Source organism: Mchenga conophoros, linkage group LG12, assembly GCF_057382185.1.
Source record: "Mchenga conophoros isolate Kocher_MC1m ecotype Shallow Benthic linkage group LG12, M_conophoros_male_GT1.1, whole genome shotgun sequence".
In the NCBI taxonomy this organism is placed as follows: Eukaryota; Metazoa; Chordata; class Actinopteri; order Cichliformes; family Cichlidae; genus Mchenga; species Mchenga conophoros.
In genome coordinates, this window is record NC_140537.1 from 12,096,652 (window position 1) to 12,118,099 (window position 21,448).

Genomic DNA, 21,448 nt, shown 5'->3' on the forward strand with positions numbered 1-21,448 from the left:
TGCCTCGCAGCTGCCCTGGCAGAGCCGGACCTGTCTGAGCTATCCCAAAGTAATCAGGTAAATGGCTGGCAGATGGGCACACATTAGGAGGTGCAGTACCAGAGTCTGGCATGGAAGACAGCTCCATGTTATCTGTTGTGTGTCGCGGAGGTAGGCGTGTGGATGTTGGTTCAGGGGGCGTGTGTAATCAAATATATGGGAGCTGTTCCTCTGAGATGCTGCATAATCCAATTTAGGTCCACTCCCACTTCAAAGAAGCATGTTGTCTGCTGGTTGATGTGATGTTGCAGATCCTACGCTTTCACTTTCCAGGTCAGCGGGTGATCAGATCCATGAGTCCAGAGGCTGCAGCTTAGCTCTTCCAGGCAGTCAGCTCAGTGACCATGGGAAATGTCAGGGTTATCAGGTGATCACCATGTGACACATGCTTGCTAGCTTTTTATTTCTATCTGCAGGCCAGGTTTTTTCAACCACATCATAGATCAGATAGTCATTTTAACATAGGACATGTTAGCAGTGTTTTGGACTAAAATGGAGCTCTCACATCTGGACAATGTCAAAACTTCCTTGAGTAATTGTGTGCAGTGAACTGTGATTTTTGTGTTATTGTCTGATTTTTTTTCTTCTTTTTTATTCCCGGATGTTTTTTCTTTTGACTCTGGGATGGATGGTTAAATTTCTTTTTATTGATTATGGAGATGTAATCTTCTCAAAAGCATGGCCAGTGAAACAACCCTTAAGCTGTTTCCATATGAGTCAGAGGACAATTAATGAAGCTTGTTGGATCATATATCAAGGTTCTATCATAGCAGACTGTTTTGGGAAACCATATTGTAGTGTATCACCTGCCAAATCTACAAATGAGCTCTGTGAATATGCGGTATATGATTTTTTTCCCTTTCCAGCATGTTCTTCATTTGCACATGTTGGCTTGCTGTTGGCTCAGTGGAGGTCTATTTTCCATTATTTTTTTTCCAGTTATGTTCAGTTTTATTTTTATAGTGCCAAATCACAACGACAGTCACTTCAAGGTGCTTTATATTGTAAAGCTTTGAGTAAGCATTTGGCAACAGTGGGAAGGAAAAACTCCCTTTTAACAGGAAGAGACTTCTGGCAGAACCAGACTTATGGTGTAAGTCATCTGCTGAGACCAGTTGGAGGTGAGGTGAGGGAGACGGGACAGAAGGAACACTGTCAAAAAAGAGACAGAGTTTCAAAGCTCATTAAACTATTTAAGTTTTAAGCCTAATCTTAAAAATAGAGGGTGTCTGTCTCCCAAATCCAAACTGGGCACAGAAGAGGGGCCTGAAAGTTGAAGGCTGCCTCCCATTCTACTTTTAAATATCTTAGGAAGAACGAGTAAGCATGCAGTCATAGAGCAAAGTGCTCTTATGGGGTGATATGGTACGATGAGGTCTTTAACATAAGACAAGGCCTGATTATTCAAGACCTTGAATGTGAAAAGAAAGATTTTAAAATTGATTATGGATTTACCAGGGAGCCAATGAAGAGAAGCAAATACAGGAGAAAAATGCTCTCTGTGTCAAGTCCCTGTCAGTACTCTCGTTGCAGCATTTTGGGTCAACTGAAGGCTTTTCAGGGAGTTTTTAAGACATCCTGGTAATAACGAATTGTAGTAGTCCAGCCTAGAAGTAATAAATGCATAATGTAGTTTTTCAATATCACTTTGAGACAGAATGTTTCTTATTTTAGAGATACTGAGTCAATGCAATAAGACATAGTTGTATAATATGTACACTGTAAAATAAATCCTGATCCAAAATGACTCCAATATTCCTCACGGTGTTACAGGAGGCCAAGGTAATGCCCTCCACTGGTTAGAAACCATGTTTCTAAGGTTTTTAGGGGCAAGTACAACAACCTCAATTTTACCTGAATTTAGAAGCAGGAAACTAGTGGTTATCTATGTGTTTTAAGACATTGCTGTAGTTGAAATAATTGGTTTGTGTCACAGTGGAATGGCATATGGCATGGCCTTCTGATGCTGTTGATTATCTCCTTCTTGGTTCATTGTGTTGCTCAGAGATGCTCTTCTGCATACCTTGGTTGCAATGAGTGGTTGATTGATTTACTGTTGTTTTCCTATCAGCTCAAAGCACTCTGCTCCTTTGACTTCTGGCATCAGCAAGGCAGTTTCATCTTGGGAACTGCCACTCACGGGATATTTTCTGTTTTGGACCATTCTATGTAAACCCTAGAGATAGTTGAGTGTAAAAATCCTGGTAAATCAGCAGTTTCTGAAATACTCAGCCCAACCTGTCTGGCACCAGCAGCCATAGCACACTCAAAATCACTTATTATTATAATTATTATAATTTCTTTAAGTAAATTTCCATGGAAATTATGTTTACTATCCTTTCAAATGAGGAACTTTATTCATAATTAAGCAGCATTGCTAATTATAGAAGCCCTTAGAGGACTTAATTAAAATTATAATGAGATCTGAAAAAAATGACAAGGTTAACTCTACAATAGAGCTACAGTTTCCCACATATGTTGTGGATTAACCTTTCAGTTTTCAAGTTTACATTATTATTTTAATTAAGTTCCTTGTAAACCCTATTTTTATGTAAATCAGTTCAGAACAGAAGAGCAGAGGCAAATGGTTGTGTTTAGTGGGGATCATCAGTCACAGCTAAAGCAATGGAACTGGCACATCATTTATTAAGCACCTCTCTACAATACCAAACAGCAAAAAAAGGAGTCCCAGTGGTGGTGACAACACTTCCTTTCAGTGTGAATGACCAGGGAACGCAACACCGAGCTGCACGTGTAATTGAACAAGATGGTTACGCTGATGAACTAAGACTCACAGAGGCACGCCGTTCCTCTGTCAGCAGGTGCCCTCCACACACTAACCCATTCATATGTGCATTCCTGTCTCTCTGCTCGCAGCCCAGCAGGTTCCTCCTGGCCACTCAGGACAGGGGCTGACACACACAAAGGGTCTTCAATCTGCCTCAGACAACAGCCAACATAAAGGCCCGGAAAGCCACAACAGCATTATGTCAAAGAGCTGGCTGGGGGTGGTGAGTATGAGCTTGGGGGGCCCTGTGTAGAACAGGGGCAATGCTGACGGATGGATGAGGGCTGGACACAAGGCGCTGTAGTGGAAGGCCCGGCTGAGGTTTTTGTGCATAAAGGAGGATATTTGTACTCGCCCGGTAACAATGGAATGCAAACACAAAAAGCGAGGACAATAAAGCCCCACTTTGGGGGCGATGAAGAAGCTGCTAGGCAAATCATCATGCAAAGCACTGATATTATTCACTCGGAGGATTGCATGACTCTGTGTTTGTCCACATGCTGATGTGCGGCTTAGCCTGCCTTCAGTTTGCTTTTGCATAGGGTATTCCCGGCTTTAACAGTGTCCGGAACATTTCCTTACGCTGAAAAGAATTGAGGAGTGATCAGAAATGCCCCACCTCATCTCGGAACAAACTGTGTTTGGTCTGAGCTTTTGTCAGCTGCATCTAGGATCAACTGACTTCAAAACACACACAGTCCTGGCCCTACCTCAGATAATAACTAATTTACATTATCTCCTCCTTTGTGAACAGCTTGTGAGAATTTCCTCATAGATTTAAAAAAACTGAGATGTGTAAATCTTAATAAAAAAATAAAAAACCCATCATAAAGGATATGTCGTCATTTTATGGCATGTGTGTGTTTAATCTGGATGGTGAGCTCGCCTATATTTATTGGGCTACTGTGGCATGTACACAACACTGAGACTCGTTAATGATTAACGAGGCTTCTTTCAAATCAGCCCCACGTAAGAGTTCTGCTTTCATTCTTTTATGTGGTGCAGGGAGGTATATAGACAGAAAGCCTCTCCTACAGTGCTGTAAACAATCAAACACCATCTTTTATTAGTTTCTAGTTCTATTTCCATTTTTGTCTCCTCCAAACCACCTCAGCTCACCCTGGGCTCGGCGTTTTCAACTCCTCTCCTCTAGTGAGTGGAAAAGAATAAAAGCAACCAAATGCATAAATGCTCACCATATGCTATGAATTCTGCCGAGGCCGTCCTGTCCCGTGTTAAACTTATTTTTCTTTAAATCACTCACAGCCTTGTGTACATCTCAGGGGAATTCTTTATCAGCGACACAAAAACCAATGCCTATAAACTATCTGCTTCCAGACTGCTGTTGCATCAAAGATCTTCTGGCTCGTGTTTTGATGCTGAAATCCTAAGATGTGGTCTGATGGCAGCACGTGCATGTCTAACTCTCACTATTAGTTACTCTCATAAACATGCTCGGTGTTTCTCTGGTATGTAATGCAGTCGTCAGACTTACGCTCCATCTGTTTTATAGTTAGCAGATCTCTTTGAAGTCGGAAGCTAATTTGAGCTCAAAGTGCATTTGTCAAAAGAATTTTAAAAAAGTTTAGAAATAATAAAAGTAAGAGTGTCTGCTGGTAATATGAAGCTGCTGTGTCTCTTTTGATATTAAAGTCAGTCACTGTTACTTAAAGGAACAGTTGCTTTCATGAGAAGATGGAAACAACTCTGATGCCCGTATAGCTACAACCTAGCAGGTACACTCCTAAAGATCTCGTTTTTCCTTTGTATAAATTACCAAGGTGTGAAAATATTTGATTACTGATTGTTTTGATTATTCCAAACACATTAAGTCTGCTAAATGGCCTCCAGTCCCCTGATTGATGCCACTTATCAAACTCAACCCAGTTTGTTATGGAGACAGGCTGCATTCAAATGTTGCACATGTGGATTAAAGCTCCTGCGATCCTCCACACAGACTGTGATGTGTGACATCAAAAGACAGTTCATGAAAACGGAACATTTCAAACTAATCTTTTCACAAGTGACAAACATTGGGTTAACACCAACAATGAGGTGTACTGTCTGGATATTGGATTGAGATCTGGTGACTGTGGAGGCCATTTGAGTACACTGAACTCATTTTCATGTTTAAGACACAGGTTTGAGATAATCAAAGTTTTGTGACATAGTGTTGCTGGAAGCAGAAGATGGGTACACATCTTATTTGCACTTAATTCTGACCCTACCATCCAAATGTTGCAGCAGAAATAGAGATTCATCAGACCTGGAAATGTTTTCCAATCTTTTGTTGCCTCATTGTGGTGAGCCTGTATGAACTGTAGCCTCAGTTTCCACCTGGTGCGCTATTTTGCTGCTGTAGTCTATCTGATTCACTTTACATGTCTGTAGTTGTGATCTCTTCTTGCACCTTCTGTCCTTCACCTAAAATTTGAACTGTAATAACAGACTCAAGAAAGAAAGCCTACATCCTTTAAAACCATGCCAAGATCCTCCTCAGTGTTACAATCAGTCCAACGGCTATAAGATAATGTTTGCTTTAACTCCAGAGCATAGGTAGTAAAATAGCAGAGAAGCAGAAGTACAGAGCCTTTGTATGAGGTGGGGTTTTTTTTGTTTGTTTTTTAGCACTGAAATTGAAAAACAGATCTTAGGTCTCAAAGAAAAGATTAATTATAAAGTCATTAATTTCTTTTTAAAATGCCCTTAAACTGAAACAAGAATAACATTGCATGTAAGAGGCTAGCACATGTTGAAACACAAATCTGTTTCTTTGTCATCCCATTCTTTAATCTAGCTACGAAGCTGGGCTTCATGTGTCTCAGCAGCTTTAGTCGTCAATCATTTGTCAATTGTGATGTGAAATCAAAGACCACATGAGCTCTTTGGATATGAACTATGTGTTTGATCGGGGAGAACAAACTTTGCGTTTGTGCTGAGTTAGCAGACACATTTGAAATTCTGATGCTCTTTGAAATTCTGCCAAAGCATATGATCCCAGCACAATAAAGCTATTTTATAGTTTCCCCGAACAGGAAGTTGATGAAAGTGCTTGTTTTCTCTTGCTGAATTAGTATTCATGCTTGTTGTGTGAAATCCTGCAAGTTCTCTGTTCAAGAGCTCATGCTAAAGCCCACATTCAGCCAGCGAAAAACAGAGTAACCTTTCCCATTCCACCTCTACAATACAACTTGTGCTGGTGTGGTGTCACCACAGATTTTGTTATGCTTTTCAAGTACATTTAATTTTAAGGTGTACACCAAGTGCTCAGCCTTTTACACTGTTAATGTCACATGGGAAGCGTAGTGCTAAAGTACAGTCAGTGTACAATCAATGCAAAGTCTCTCGTGGCTGTCAACCGGGCGTTTTTCATACATATTTCTAATAATATTTAATGTTTGTCATGTATTATTATATTGTTGGAATTACCTCTTTATTTTATTTAATCAATTGAGGTACTTAAACTGCAACACAGAAGTACTGTAGACGGTGTATCGCTTGTGTCTTGTCTCCAGCTGTGCAATGCAAAGAGCGCAGTATGAGAGTTGGTGCTGCTGTGGAAGGCAGCGAGAGCCGGGAATCGACCAGACCTAATTGTCCTGCATCAAGATGAAAAGTAACTACCGGAATTCCGTCTATTTGACTTTCAAAATTAAAGTTGAATGACGTTTTTGGGAGGCTTTTTAATGCGCAGAAACCTAGCATAAACGTTGAACGAAGATATGTAGAGAATATAAGCTGAACATGTCATGTGAAAAAAGTGAATGATTCAATAAAATCCACAATTTTTCCAGGTGAAGACAAGGTGCGCCCCCCCCCCACACACACACACACAAATGCATTGAAGCTCAGCTAAAAGTCTAGGTATAAGCGTAGTCAAAGCTATGCATAGTACCTGCCCTGAACATAACAACGTGACGTTTGCTCCCCGCTGTTGCTGCACTAGCACCCCGCTCCCAACTCCTCTTTTTATCATTTCTAAGAGGTCTCAAAGGGGGTCTCACTTATTAGTCGACCTTCCTGGGTAATAACCAGCAGTAATAACGATCCCTGTTTAGTGTAGTCCAGTAAATGTACCCAGCACATCTTTTTGATACCAGTACCAAGCAACCGCATCTACTTTATGTGAAACGTTGCCGCTTTGGGCTTTTAGTTTCTCAACAGCAGACCGGAAGTTCTTAGTGTACTGTGTGCAGTTTTGACAATGTTCCGGAGGATACGCATATTCTCTGATTTAAGGGGGGAGGTGTGGAACTGCTCGGACTCTCGTTGTTTAGCCGTACCTCTCCGCCGGGAACGGTCGAAATACTTTCTAGGATTGATTTAAGCGCCGTTCTTTTGTATAAAAATAAATATATGTATAAGACTGGAGGATATTTCGTGTTCGGATATTGTGTTAGAGCGAGTTGAACAACTTTAGGACAGTTTTCTGAAGTGGGGAGACTGAATTTCATCGCAAGCGAAGCCTTTTGGGATAAAGGGACTGCTGGAAACTGCTGCATAGCCTGCGCTCTCGTAGTTTCTTCGGACGTGTTTACCCAGGTAAGAAAGGGAGAAAAGACGTTAGAAGTTAAAACGTCACAATTTAACACCATTTAAGAAGTTTTTCCGCTCAATTGATTATCTTTCTCTCTCTCTTTCTTCTTTTTTTTAGTTGAACTTTTTTCCCCTTCTTCTGTCGGAAAGTTTGTTTAAAAGAAGAAGAAGGGCGCAAAATATGCGCAAACCTGTTAGCTAAACGTCGAGCTTCGTTAGTGGGATAAGTCTGGATAAACAGTTTTCGGGTAGGTTTTCCTCCATCCAATCTCAGCTCATGAGTCTTCCTTATCTCACCGAGGCTGGCTGTTTCACGGCTCCCCGCCAGTAAGGTGAGCTGGTCGTTTTATTCCTTCACTCCTTGATTTAGCTTCATTTTACTACTTGTTTACGTGCTAAAAGGGGGCTTAGCTGTTGTTTGCTATTGCGCTGTTTTAACGTTATTGGAGGACCCTGAGTGGAAGTTAATTAAAGAACTGGGCAAGCAGACATTTAACCACATGTTACACTTGAGTAAATGGTCTTTGGGCAATAATTTAGTGTTTTGTGTTTTGTTTTTTGTAGGCATGTTTCTCTTTGGTTTTCATGGGGTGCGACACCCACAAAATCTCCAACCATGCTTTAAAATGTGAGAGTACAAGCGTTAAAAGAGCCAAAACGTTGCCTAGAGGCCTGCTAAAACTGGTTTGGGTTTCTGTCTACAGCCACAGCAGGCGCCTTTAATCACATTAGATAAGTTTCTTGGATAAATTCTAACTACATCAAGGAGAACCCTTAAAAAACAACAACAGCAAATGCTCAAACTACATGTGATGCTATTATTCCTATTTAACGCGTCGAGTTTGGTTTAGCGGATACATCATAACACTTCAGTGTAATCTCCAACATTTGTTTGTTTCTTTCCTTTATTGAAAAAAGGTGTCTTATTTAGAAATGTTGTTTGATTACTTTTTATTGTTTTATTTCATTTTTTTAAATTTTAAGGTTTTGCCCGTCATTACTTTTTCTGTCATGAAGGCTGGATCTGAAGGGGCCAATTAGATGCAGCGTGGTGCTCGAAATGTTATAAAAGCAGAGGGAGAAGATGGATGGTTTAGTCCACAGGGACTTCACCAGGGTGGAAAAGTTTTTTTTGGTTTTTTTTTTCTAGAGCCCTTTAATTTACTAGGCTGCTGCTCTCCCTGGCAGAATTATTGTCACCTGAGCTGTATGTTTGTATTTGCCATAAATAAATTTGGTTGAGGGATTGCAGTGTTTACCTTGAAACATTTTTTTTAAACAGTGACTTGCTCAACATCTTGTGTGGAATCTGTTGTACTCATGCTGCCATGGTTAGGAGTTTTGTTTCTTAAAATGTGTGTATGTGGAGGGGGTGGCAGAGAAGATAAACAGTCACACATACTGAGCAGCCCTGAGAAGCAGTTTGGGTTAAAGTGTTAACCAAATGGCAGTGTCAGATTCAAATGGTCTTTACTTTTGACTGTAATCTCGTGACACCTGATCTCTCGCCATGGTGGAGAACCTGTGAGTCAGATTGCATGGCTGCACAGAAAATGACGACGACGACGACGACGACGACGACAACAACAACAACAACAACAACAACAGCAAAAAAAGGCAGTCTGTGTTTTTGTGAAAACGGTAGCTTTAGGGTAATGGTCTGATGCTCGTCTTCCCCTGAATTTGCGACCATGTGCAGACTGGCCTGCTGCTGACTGGAAGTGCACACTAAACTGGAAGGGGGGCTACAGAATTTGGGAGCTGAGGAATTTTCTGCATGGATGGACAGTGAAATGTAATTATGGTGTGGGTCATGTTTTTAGGTTTGCCTGAAACCTTTGTCTTAATATAATGAGAAAAGCTGTCTCGTGTGTGTTTTTAATTTGTTTAGTGTAAGTTCTCTCTGCGCTGCCAGTGTTCAGGGAAATGCTTTTATCTTTTAAGAGTGGATAAATCAGTTGGTGAACAAACATTTGGATATGTGCCTTTTCTGTAATGCCAGTTGTCTGGCTGTATTTATTTCCCAAGCAGTCCTTGTTTACAAGCTAAATGTCTTTCTGCACTCCTTTTGAATTTTGGCCTCAAAAGGTATAAAAACTGGTTATTGAATTAAAAGGACCTATGTAAAACCAAATTATTAGACAAGTACTGGTCTTTGCGTGTCAGTTAAATGCTGCTACTACCAAAGAGTGGAGATTTGCATTTCAATCTTGATGTAAGATTTTAAAAAGATGTTTATACACTTTCATCCACCCCAACTATTAGGCGAGTTTTAGTTGCAACAGTACAGGACTTTAGTGTTTGAGAGTTAGTTATTTGATAGGTGTTTTCTTCATTTAGCCCATTGTGCCATCATTAAGACGGAGTTCTTCATTTTTATTTATTAAATGGGGGAATAATTGACATGAATACACTCAATGTGTTCAAATCAACTTTATTTTTACCTGGAAATGATAATTTCTTCATTTTCAAATGTAAATGACATGGGCTGCTTTTTTCTTTTTTTTTTTTTCTTTGTAGACAAATGTCATGTTTTTCATTCTAGTGTGCACTCTAATATCTAATTAGCTCTTTTAAAATATTCACATACCAGATACAAAGTTTATTATTTGTGCTATTTATAAAATATAGTACCAGATGAATTGAAAAAGCACAAAATTGATGGATGAAATTTTTCAAAGGAGGAAAAAAAAATGAGGTGGCATATTTTCCTATTGAGTAATAAACTGAAAATGGTGACTTTGAGTCATTATTGTCAGGCTGCCAGTGTGTGGTTCAGTCTCAAATCGCAAGTTCAAGACCAGCATGCCTTCGGTGTGCGTAGTAAGACCGTGCATGTCTGACTAGTGCTCCCAAGGGCACGGACTATGACAAAGTGTCCTGTCACACTTTGAAAAAGCGATTTCCTCCTCCTTCCAAATATTGTCGTAGTGACGAGGGGGCTGGGGAACATGGTCGGCTGCTTGTTGCGGTTCCTTCTGTCCGGCAGCAGAAGCATTTTCTTGGAGGCATCCCAAACACTGACTCACAGCTTGGAGTAGAGATGACCAAGCTTCTTTATCCCTCTTGGACCCCCCCTGACCCAGCTCAGCTGCTGGAACACTAGGCCATTCTTGGAAAGTGAAATTGAATTGGTTTTAGGAGAACACAATGACTGCTTCAGTCAGGGAACACTCATACAAGTGATTACCCCTTAAAGAAAATCACAGCTGCTTCTGTGCTGGACTTTGTGAAAATATTAACCAAGCTTCTTTTTCTCTTTTTTCATCTCTTTGTGTTTTTACAGAACGATTGGTTTTTAAAGTTGGCAAAGTCTGTCATCCAAGTCTTGTCTTTGACACTTATTAGCAGGTTATGCGAGCAAATTGCTGTAGCGGGTGTCATTCCGGGTTTGGGAAATAAAACCAACTGTTGGGTGAACTGTTTCCCTCTCTGGAAATGATGGCCTGACAGTCTTTCTCAATAAGGGTGTCACATAACAGGCTGTAGTATGTTGGATCTTTTTTTTTTTTTTTTTTTTTCCTTCTCCCTGTTGTCTTTAACAAATTCTGTGAAGCTGATTATGAGCAAGTGTTAATCTGTGTGGCCAGATGCTGCAGAGGCAATGATTTAAGCAGATGTGCATAAAGGGGGTACAATACAAGCACCTAAAATGACAAACCTTGCTATGGTGTTGTCGGGGTGCAATGACAATCTTTAAGATTTCAAGACTTAAATTGCTACTTCGAATTGAAAACATCAAAGGCATTACATTCCTGTGAACTGAGCATGACACATCCAACATTTAAGTTATCAGTGGGAGTCTGGAGCACTGCAGTTTCTTATCATGGTTTTCTGCAAGCAGGCCTAAATACTGAATTATCTACCTCAAACCTCTTAAACATACAGAATATTCTCTACTTTTTTTTTTTTTTCTTTGTGGTCATGGAAATTCCTTGTCAACAAACATTTAATGTGTTAGTTTATTTTGCTGTTCTCACATCAGGTTTTGCTAGTTCAGTTTAGCTTCCTGAATTGTTTTACACTGAAATATCTTGGACAATGAACTGATTTTGATACATTTAAAATAAATAAATATTATTACTGAGAACAAACTTGTGAAGAGTTAAAGCTTGATAATGTCATAAATTTATATATGTATTTAATTATTATTAATTTTATTTTTTTAAGCTGTGGACTGTGGATGCACTGCTGCTGATGTCCCAAACACCTGAATGGAGTTCCAGTCGCACAAAAGCCAACAGTCGTAGCTCCCTCAGCAGGATGCTGATGAGGCCAAGTATACTTCTGTTTCTGGCTTTATTTGCTCAAGTTTTAAGGACCCAGTGCCGGCCTGCCAGCACTGATGAAGGTAAGATGCCTTACTAAATTAAAGCTAGTTAGTCTTCGGTTTTCTGAAGTTCTGGGTGTAGTATTATTAAAGATTGTGTAACTGTTTGAACTTTATAAACTTATTAAGTGTGACTTTTCCTGACTCTTGGCTTGAGAAGCAGTTCATTGATAAGCCAAAGCTTTGTTCTTTGTACAGGAATGTAATCCTAACACACTCCAGACTTTTGTGAAGCCTGTCCTTTACAGCGTCAGTGCTCCCTCACCACCCCCGTTTGCCTGAGTTTGAGTTGTTTAATCGCTCTCTACTGCGTCATGTGTAATACAACTGTTTCTTACTAATTTATTACTAATGCCTTTTTCTGCCTATTCAAACCAGTTCCTTCAATGTTTTTAGAAGTGGATTCACAAAAAAAAAATCTTACACACCACACTTAAAATGGCACACACAAAAACAATCTAAACTGGAAACTATTACCATGAGACTTTCTGTGAAGAATTTAGCCCAGTCTTGCGGTTACACAAGCTCTGTTCTGAAAAGGGGAAAGAGGCACTGAAATCAAATCCTTAAAAATGTGTTTCTTGGACACAGTCCAGCGGTGTAATAGCTGCCTCGACTTGTGGGTAAATGGGTTTGGATGTTTACACTCTGAAGTCGGAAGTAGAGAGCAGCAAAAGAATATGATAAAGCCTAGCATTATAATGGAAGTAATTACGCACAAGGGTCTCTTTGGGGTTTTAAGCCCTAAAATAAACCTGGTGTTTCTATGTTTAAGCTAGCAATGGGACAGTGAGGACTAAATGACTTCCATCTGTATTCCAAGGGCAGCTCTACTACCTAGCAGTCCTCCTTTGTAATGAAAAGGTATTTGTTGTCACTGAAAGAGGAGTTAACTGCCAGGGAACTATAAATTAGCCTGTTTTTGAAAAAAGATGCTATGCTACATGAAACCCTTAAGGATGGGCTTTTGGGGAGCATGTTTTTCTTCCAAGGTGAGCCATAAATTTCCACCAGGGTGTGGGGGGTTTGTCTTTCATTTACACTCCACCCATTCTTGATCACCAAATGGCCAGGTACTATCTATGCACCGCATTGCTTCTCCTCTTGCTCACCCACTGACTTTTGCTTGGGTTTCCCCCCCCCCCCCTTTCCCTGCTGGGTTAGGGATGGCTTCAGCTGTCGACGAACAATCACAGCAGAGGCATTTGGTTGCATTCCTTTTGTCTGGGGTGGAGAAACAAAATAGTTATATGGAAATGTTCTGTTTTTTTTTTTTTTTATTTGTTTTGTTTTTTTTAAATGTATGCTCCATTGTTTGTCTTATTGTGTTTTGCTGGGTGTTGTTCACATAAGAATAGAGTATTCCCTGAACAAACTAAGTTCCTTGAATTTCTCAGGAGGTCATGTGAAGGACTTAAACTTTCCTTCATTTTGAGCACTTGAAGCAACTTTTACTGTTTTGTTTATGTTTTTACACCATCTTTAAAATCATTTGGATCTTATGTTTGTTTAATTGCTCTCTTTCTGACAGTTCACTGTCTGGAAGTTATGTCTTTCTCTGTGGATTTGTTTGACTCCATCTTGTGCTGTCTGTCAGAGTAGAAAAGCACTGACTCTTTAGCTTTTATAAACCAGAGCTGCCACAGTCTTGAGTAAGACTCTTTTCAGACAGAAATGAAAGCCCAGAGGAGCAAAGCTCTGCTGACGCTAGAGTAAGACTAAAGACCAGTTTTCGTGTGAAGTCGCTTTGCATTCATATCAGACTTTTTAGGTATTCTGTTGAGACTGCTGTTCACACAGGAAGTTTAAGGCTACTTCCACACTTGGCACCATTTTCAGTTGAATGTGTATATTTTGTTTGTTAAATAAAGAGCACTTGTACTGTTTCAGAAATGATCTGGCTCCATACTAAGAAGCCTCAAAAAGATCACGTGGTTGTTCATGTACATGCCTCTTGCTCATATAGACAATAGTAGCATGGTCAAATGCTGGATTTAAACAGCACAACAGCCACTAGCATACACTAATCCTGCCAGGCTTTGCCATCCATGTGTCATTAACCAATTTAGGTTGGTTTAGAAACTTGCCAATTACAACTAACATCAATAAAGCTGTGTTGGAAAAAATTAAACCTGTACTAACATTTACAAAATGTTCTGACTAAAAGTATACCTTCATTCAGCTTTCTTCCATAGAGCACTGCTGTGTGTAATGCAGATAAATTTAGGATGGTGTGATTTACCGGGGAAAATAACTATGTAGGGCTGCTCAATTAATCGAATTTTAATCACGATTACGATCTGGGCTTTCAACGATCATTAGAAATGACTGAGCCGATTATTAGCCCCTCCCTCATTTATCCGCGACACCTTAAAGGCCGGTCCGTGAAAATATTGTCGGGCATAAACCGGTCCGTGGCGCAAAAAAGGTTGGAGACCGCTGATTAAGAGGACCCGAGGGAAGCTCGGAAAGCTAAGCAGAAGTTATTTGGAGAGGAGAGTGACTGCCGTTGGCTGAAAAGAGAGGTAAAAAAAAACTTCAGTGGTGTTGCACACTATTTTATATAATTTTTTAAAGTCATTGTTAACCCTTTAAAGCCGGTCAGAGCAGCACGCTCCGTTTTGTGTAACTATTTTTAAATCCCTGTAGAACCTGAACCGTGTAAGCTAGCGCAATAATTTGTTTTGCATATGAAACCGGAGGAGTTGTACTTACATCTTATGCCATCAGCTTGTCCTCGGCCACGGTTTCCTTCCACATAAAGCTTTGCAAATATTGCATAAAAAGTGCTTGCAGGAACAAAAACATAATATTCCAGAAACACGCTTTGCCGATCCGATCAGCTGTTTGTAGCACTTCCCACAGTGAAACAGACGTCAGCGCGAACTATCACATGTCTGCAATTTGCTGGCCGAAACCGGAAGTGACTCATTTTCACGGAAATGTAGTTTTTTACTTGTAGGCCTTAAAAACAAAAACCTATACTGGTCATGTTTGACTTTTCTGAATAGTTGCTGGGATGCTTAGAACTCGAATTGCACTGCTGGAAATAGTTTATTTTGATGCACCTGCTGTTTTCTTTGCAAATTTGCATCATATGATTGGTTTTTTTTGTTTTTCCTGCAGTATATAAAAATTGGTGTATCTCCTCCAAAATAAAACTATGAAGACACTCAAAATAAATTTCCTGTTGTTGTAAACTATTTTTTGCAACTTTTTTGTATTTAAAGTTTTGAGGGATAAACCTCTTAAATTTCTCCAAGTAGAAATATATGTTAAAAAAACAATTTTCAATTGTTTTGTAGTTTATTGCACTTTTTTTGCAATTAATGTAGTTACTATGGACTTAATGCATACATATTATTAAAATATGGGCTATAACAGTTGTATAGCAACTTGAAATGCTCCCACAAATGGCACTACAACATGTAAAAAAAATAATATAAGCTCTGGCGGACTTGGTTCTATGGTACGTCTTAAAGGGTTAAATAAATATCGTCAAACAATCGAGATCTCAATTTCAGTGAAAAATAATCGTGATTATCATTTTTGCCATAATCGAGCAGCCCTATAACTATGTAACTAAATAACTGGACTTAAAATTGGCACCACTCAGTTTGTTTTATACAGTTGGATTTGGTAACTGGAATTTCAATGTAAAATGAGAAAAATGGATAAAAGCATGATCTTATTTCTATGTAAAGATGGTAACTGTTAAATAGCCCAGTCCAACTTACCCTAATAAACCTCACATAAGAAATGTTTGTGGCCTTCAATACTTGACTGAAGTGTAATAAATAATTTTTCTATTCAGTATTGTATCTTGATCTGCTTGTTTGGGTTTTGTTTTTCTCTCTCCCAGTTGGGATTTAAAAAAACTTGAGCTTTCTTATTACATGAAGTTGGGGAAAATGCCAGGGCAGTTAAGTTCACATGCAGCATCTACTGGAAACCCTAAAAGTTGATTCTTTTCATCCGGACGTAGCATTTTCAGTGGATGAGTGACGAAACGTTTCTCCCACTGAAAATGCTACGTCCAGACAGTAATTTTGGGAATACTTGCCTGGATTAAGCATGCATCAAGACATCTACTGGAAATACTAGAATTATAGTTTAGGAGAGGGTACTGACTGTGTAGCACGCGCAGTGGCTGTCCACTCACTAGCAGTGAATTTTTCAGATTGTCAGCTGTGCTATAGATGGACATCACACACACTGGGGAGCTGGCAGGTTAAACAATGTCTGAGCTTAATGTCAGACATTACCTCTGTAGGGTAATGTCTGAGGAAAGCAGTGATTCTGTGAGATTGCTTTTGACCTGAGTAAATTCATAGTGTTTTTTGTTTGGTTTTGTTTTTCCTACCAAGAGGAATTTTTGCTTCCCCCAAAAAGGCTTCAGCCACCCCCATTTTCTGACACAAATTATTCGTTGAGAATATAAAATAAGCCAGTCATATCCTCTCCAGCAGTTTATCAAGCAAGTACTGAGCATATAAAACACTGACACAAATAAAAAATTTTTGACTTCTAGCAGTAAGTTCCCCCTCTCATCCACAGCTACTATATTTTAGCCACAAGATATGATATACTTGATAAGCTGCATTATTTTCTCAAGGCCTGAACTGTGAAGTTGGCGCCTGTGGAGTCTTTTATAATCCAACGTGAGGCAGTGCTGGAATTTCCCTGCGGTTTCAAAGGCAATCTCTTAATTGTAGTTTTCTTTCTGAGCTAAAACATTTGACTTCTTTGCTGATGTTTGGTGATAATGGTTTTGGATTAGATGCTAAAACAACAATGTCAGTCTTTTAGTCTCTTTTGCCTGCATGTACCCCCAATCCTGTTTTATCATGTAGAACTTGTGTAGTCTAGTTAATCAGTCAAGCATGAAAGGAAAATGAATAGATCTCTCCAATGGGGGGGGGAGAGAAAAGTTATGAAACCAGGGCTGAGTTGTGTTCTTTTTTTCTTTTTTCTTTTTCTTTTTTTAAAGGAAAATGGTTAAATCCAAACCACTGATAAAAGACAGAACTGTGATATAGGAGAAAAGTAATACTCCTACAAATGGGGGAACACAGCCTCCTTGCGTTTACTGTACATGGACTAATCATGCTCACTTGTTTTGCATGGTCACCCCCCAAAAGGCCCCTTTTAGAGCTATGGAAAGCCCCGCAAAATCTTTCAACACCAATAGTAAAACACAGAACATAGCTAGGTTCTTTTGAGATCTTGGGTTTTTGTGTTTTTCTCCTTTAAAGACAATATGAGGCTAAATGTAGCTGAACTAATTTGAATGACACTGCACCAACTTTGCTTTGCACACAGTAACCCTTGTAGCCCCCCACCGTCAATCCATGCTGATTGCCAATGGTTCATTTAAGAATGAAGAGGTCCTCCACTGGAGTGCTTTAAGGAAGGACACTCACTCTTTGGGAGCTTGCTAATGGGCATTGTCCTATTCTTTTGCTTCCTGCCAGAGCTACTATTGTCTCTTATCAGTTCCCTCTCTACATCACCCACCCTTTCGCTCTGGTGTGGTCAAATCAGCAAAGGAAACTTACATAGCCATTTCTGTCTGCCACTGCAGAACCTCAACTAGTCTGACTTTCCTGCATTCAACCATCACTTCAGTGAGAGCAGGAAATCCCAGAAGTCATTCACGCGGCATATTGCTTCCTATGTTGTAGTCAGAGAAAGTTCCACAGACTGGCGCCAACTCGCCCCTTTTAGTTAGTTTTGCATGTTCGGGCTAGTGAGCTTTCCGCCCCTTGTTTAAACGCCTCTCACTATGTTCTTCTTGACCAGAATTCCTTTCATAATTTGTGTAATTAGGCTGATTTTAAATGATGTCAGTCAATTTTTCCAGTTGGGTAAAAGAACCCATGGATGTCTTTTCCAGGTGGGTTGCTTTCTGAAACTATGGCGCTTGATCCTTTTTAATCCAATCATAGTTGCAGGCAGATTAACTGAGATGAAACATCTGCAAATCCAGAGGTACTTACCTCTGCATGAAGAATTGAAACTATTTTGTGATAGAAGTTCAGCTATGTGGCAGCAAGGCATTTACACAGGAAAATAATGTTGGCTCTGACTTTATTTTTAGAAAACGATTGGGTTCGTTTGCTAAAAACGCGTTTACATGATTAGTTTTGAGATGGTTGGCAAAGAAGCGCACACACTGTCCTGACCGTGCCCTACAATAAAACGAGTAAATTTTACAGCTTTATGGGTGTTTTACGATGTCTGCAGTCACATTAACAACTGGGATGTTGACAGTCTTATCAGTGGCATCTCCGTTTGGAGGGCAGGGACAGAAACGTCACTGTGCAGAAACATTGTGTCCATGTGCAAAGCTATAGCTGGTCACTATCACTGTGTCCATATCAAACAGTTTCCTCAGCTTTAATCTTTTATGCAACCTAAACATCAAAATCTGTCTGTTTACAACACTGAATATTTTTCAAACATCAAAGACAACTTTCTGCCTGTTTCTTGGTGCACGAGCATACACATAACGTTCATTTAAACTGACTGGGACACGGCATCTAGAGATGCTTTTCTTTTTCTCTCGCCATTTTAGATTTATAGAAGGTAAACAGCTGGTGCCAATAACCTGGATTATAAAATCTGTATTGCATCAGTACTGTAGTGTCCTAACATGTCATGTTTCTGGTCTGTAATCTGGCTTTATACTTTTTCAGAAAAATGTGATCAAATTTGTTTGTAAAACACAGGACTGTGGTTGAAAAGCAGAGGAGCACACTTAACATAGGTGCAGTGGACTCTTGGCAGAGTAATGCACTGTGTGATGTTGGGTCTCAGACAGGCATTAGATAATGACAGTGGTAAAGCGTAGCTGCACACATATTTGTGTTGGTTTTTATCAGGCAACCTCCCAATTATGAAATGATTATGTTAGCTGTGCCCTAATACATACTTGCTATGATGCAGTTTAAGATAAGGAGTGCTATTTGTCCATGTTCAGTTTTGTCACTATAGAGAGGAGTCTCTACAGATCAACCTCAAATCACTTAAGGCAGGGCTCCAGCACATGAAAACGTGCATAAACGTGCTTCTTTCCAATGTTGCAGTTGCTGAGTTTTCGGTAAGTTAGACATGTGACTTTCTTGTGTATAGATGGCTGAAAACAAGATGGTTTATAACCAGATGTTGTTTAGCTAATATTATGCAACACTTGCCAGCGGAAAAGTTCTGGAAATCCTCAAGTCTCCTTAGTGTTTCTGTCATTTTTGAGTGAGCTTTATTTCATTGATTTGTCTCCTTTCACAAAGTTTTACAGTCTCCTTCAGAATAAGTAGTTGTGGACGCCTTACACCCAGCATTATGAGCTAAATGGTGATCTGACAGCCTATCCTCAATAGATGAATGCTGGTTAACATATTTTTATTCCTGATTTATTGCTAAATGTCTTTGTTAAAATATACTGTGTACACAAACTAGTTATGGTGTAAAGAGGGTTAAAGGTCATTTTCTAAACTAGGCAGTTTATGAAGAAGAAAAAGTTAGCTACTTTGGGGTCGTTCACATGACTCGTTGAGTGCGTGCCACCATTGACTAGCCAGTTGGTGGCATAAAGTCTGGCGTTAAATTTTCAGATGATCTCAGCTAGCTTGGAACCTCGGCCGAGCAGGTACTTGATAAGTAACTGATACCAGGAACTACCCCTAATAGAAAATGCTAAAAGTTGAGTCAAGCTGAACCGAGTAGGTACCAGTGGAAAATAGGCATAATTCCTCTAAATCAGGGACAAGCAGTACATTAAAAAAAGATCAAATATTCATCTCACTGCTACTTTCATAAATGACATCACAGTAATTTGCCACATATGACCAAATAAGCAGAAACTATCTTTGTTCTCTCTACTAGCGTTTTGCTCTCTGAGATCTACACTTACATTAACTTGCATCGTTTTTTGTTTGCTCAATCGGATTATGGTCAAAGCTGCACTTATGTCACTGTGAGAGTCTAGATCCCACAATGCAGTGGAAACTGGCTGAAGCAGCTACATCGTTACTGTAGGGGAAATGCGACTAATGTGAAAGCTAATAGTTCTCACATGAAAACAGCATTTTCAGATTTAGCACGAGCTTAATGTGGACGTAATCTAAATTTCTCCTCTGCTTTCCCCACTTCAGTTTTGTTTTTGAGGAGAAAGTTGATCCTACCCCCTGGCCCCTTTTCCTGCTGGGATTAAGAGCCTGTCAGACATATGTGATCCAGGAAATACCTTAACTAGGCCCAAGTGGGGTCACCATAGCAACTGGCACTAGAACCTGCCATTGCAGGCCCTCTCTTGCTCGCTCCTGTGCACATGCTCACTAGCCTGCTCTCTCTGCTCCCTCTTCCCCTTTATTGTTTGGAGTCTTTTGTTATGCTGGGAGGGATTAGTCAGGTTAGCTGATGTTGTCCTGAGGTTATTTTGTGTAGACGTGCTTCCTGTTTTGATCAGTAGGTAGTGTTTATAAAACAGTGTGCATTGAGAGGTGTAGAATAATCACGTCTTGAGGCGGGGGTCTTTCACCACTCTGGGATAATTCAGTTTCTGTCATAATGCGGAAGGGACTATGTAGAAAATGGAGAAGCAGGACAAGCATGATTACTGTTGTTTAAGCTTTTATTCTTCCTTAGATGGAAGGAGATGCTAATTAGAGATGCAGTGATTGGTCAGTTGTTCGATTAGTCAATTTACATGAATTTAAAAGTATTTAAATAACTTAATGATTTTAATTTGTTTCACATAAAGAAAGATGGTAAGATATCATTTTAGGCTTTGAAAAACTGGTATTTACTGACACTGACTCTGTGGATGTGAGAGGCTCAAATAATAAAGTTAACCATTTCACTTAGATAATTTTGCTAGTGTACCTTTTGGCCAGGAAGTGTGATTCTAAAGTACGTTGGTCAGTGACGAGCTTTACCGCTATAACTAGACGGACAACACCACATGATGGACAACATGTCAGCATAATTGGGTTACCTCCCTCCTCCTTGTGTACTATGTAGTCATTTAGAACAGGGGGGCTCAGGTGCCTTGCTTCATGACACCTCCCCTCCCTTCATTCCTCTAATTGAATTTCACCTTCCTCTTCCCAAGTAGCTCCTTGCCTGCCTCAAGATAGGGCCTTGACTGGGATGCAATTTAATTTGGGAGAGCAGTTGCGGAGATGCTATGATGGAAGAAAATCAACTGGTTGTATTTCTGAAGTTTACAGTACAGAGATGGTCCTTTTTTTTTTTTTTCTCCCCAATCGAAATAAACCATTGTTTTTGATTGGTTTTGGGGGTTTCAGGTGACAGTTTTATTTGTTTTTCCCTCTTTTCCCCTCTGTTCATGAATCTGTATGATTGAATGACTGAAAGCATAAAGTCACAGTGTTGTATAGCTGCTAAGTAGAACTTCCTTCATTCCTCTGTAGTATCTGTGGAAACGCAAGCCGAGCTGTACACCCTTTCCATTGGGGATCGTCTCGATCTCAGTTGCTCTGCCAAGGACTACCTCCATGCTGTCAACTGGACCAAAGACCATGTGGCTGTAGTGGATGGAGAACATACACGTATCCGCAATGGCCAGCTGGAGATCGAGTCTGTGGAGCTTACTGACTCCGGCCTGTACATATGCACCACCTTTGGCAACCACAGCATCTACTTCAACGTGACAGGTAAGGTTACCATTGTTCTGTGCAGAACGATGGAATAAATGCCCCCTTGGTATGATAGTACTTTGGTGGCTATGTCAC

The 21,448-nt window shown here is 39.9% G+C and overlaps 1 protein-coding gene across 4 annotated transcripts in view; it reads left to right on the plus strand.

Moving 5' to 3' along the window:
• Window positions 1-7,049: 7,049 nt before the first annotated feature.
• The window catches only part of fgfr1a (fibroblast growth factor receptor 1a), a 29,215-nt gene continuing 14,816 nt past the window's right edge, over window positions 7,050-21,448 (plus strand). For 2 of the 4 annotated variants that reach the window (XM_085293725.1, XM_085293727.1), the window contains exons 1-4: window positions 7,050-7,369; window positions 7,482-7,695; window positions 11,534-11,714; window positions 21,128-21,370. In XM_085293725.1, coding sequence (XP_085149851.1) covers window positions 11,561-11,714; window positions 21,128-21,370 — 397 coding nt within the window. In that variant the 5' untranslated portion in view covers window positions 7,050-7,369; window positions 7,482-7,695; window positions 11,534-11,560. The remainder of the gene's footprint in view (window positions 7,370-7,481; window positions 7,696-11,533; window positions 11,715-21,127; window positions 21,371-21,448) is intronic. The other 2 variants (XM_085293726.1, XM_085293728.1) reach the window with 1 other exon arrangement.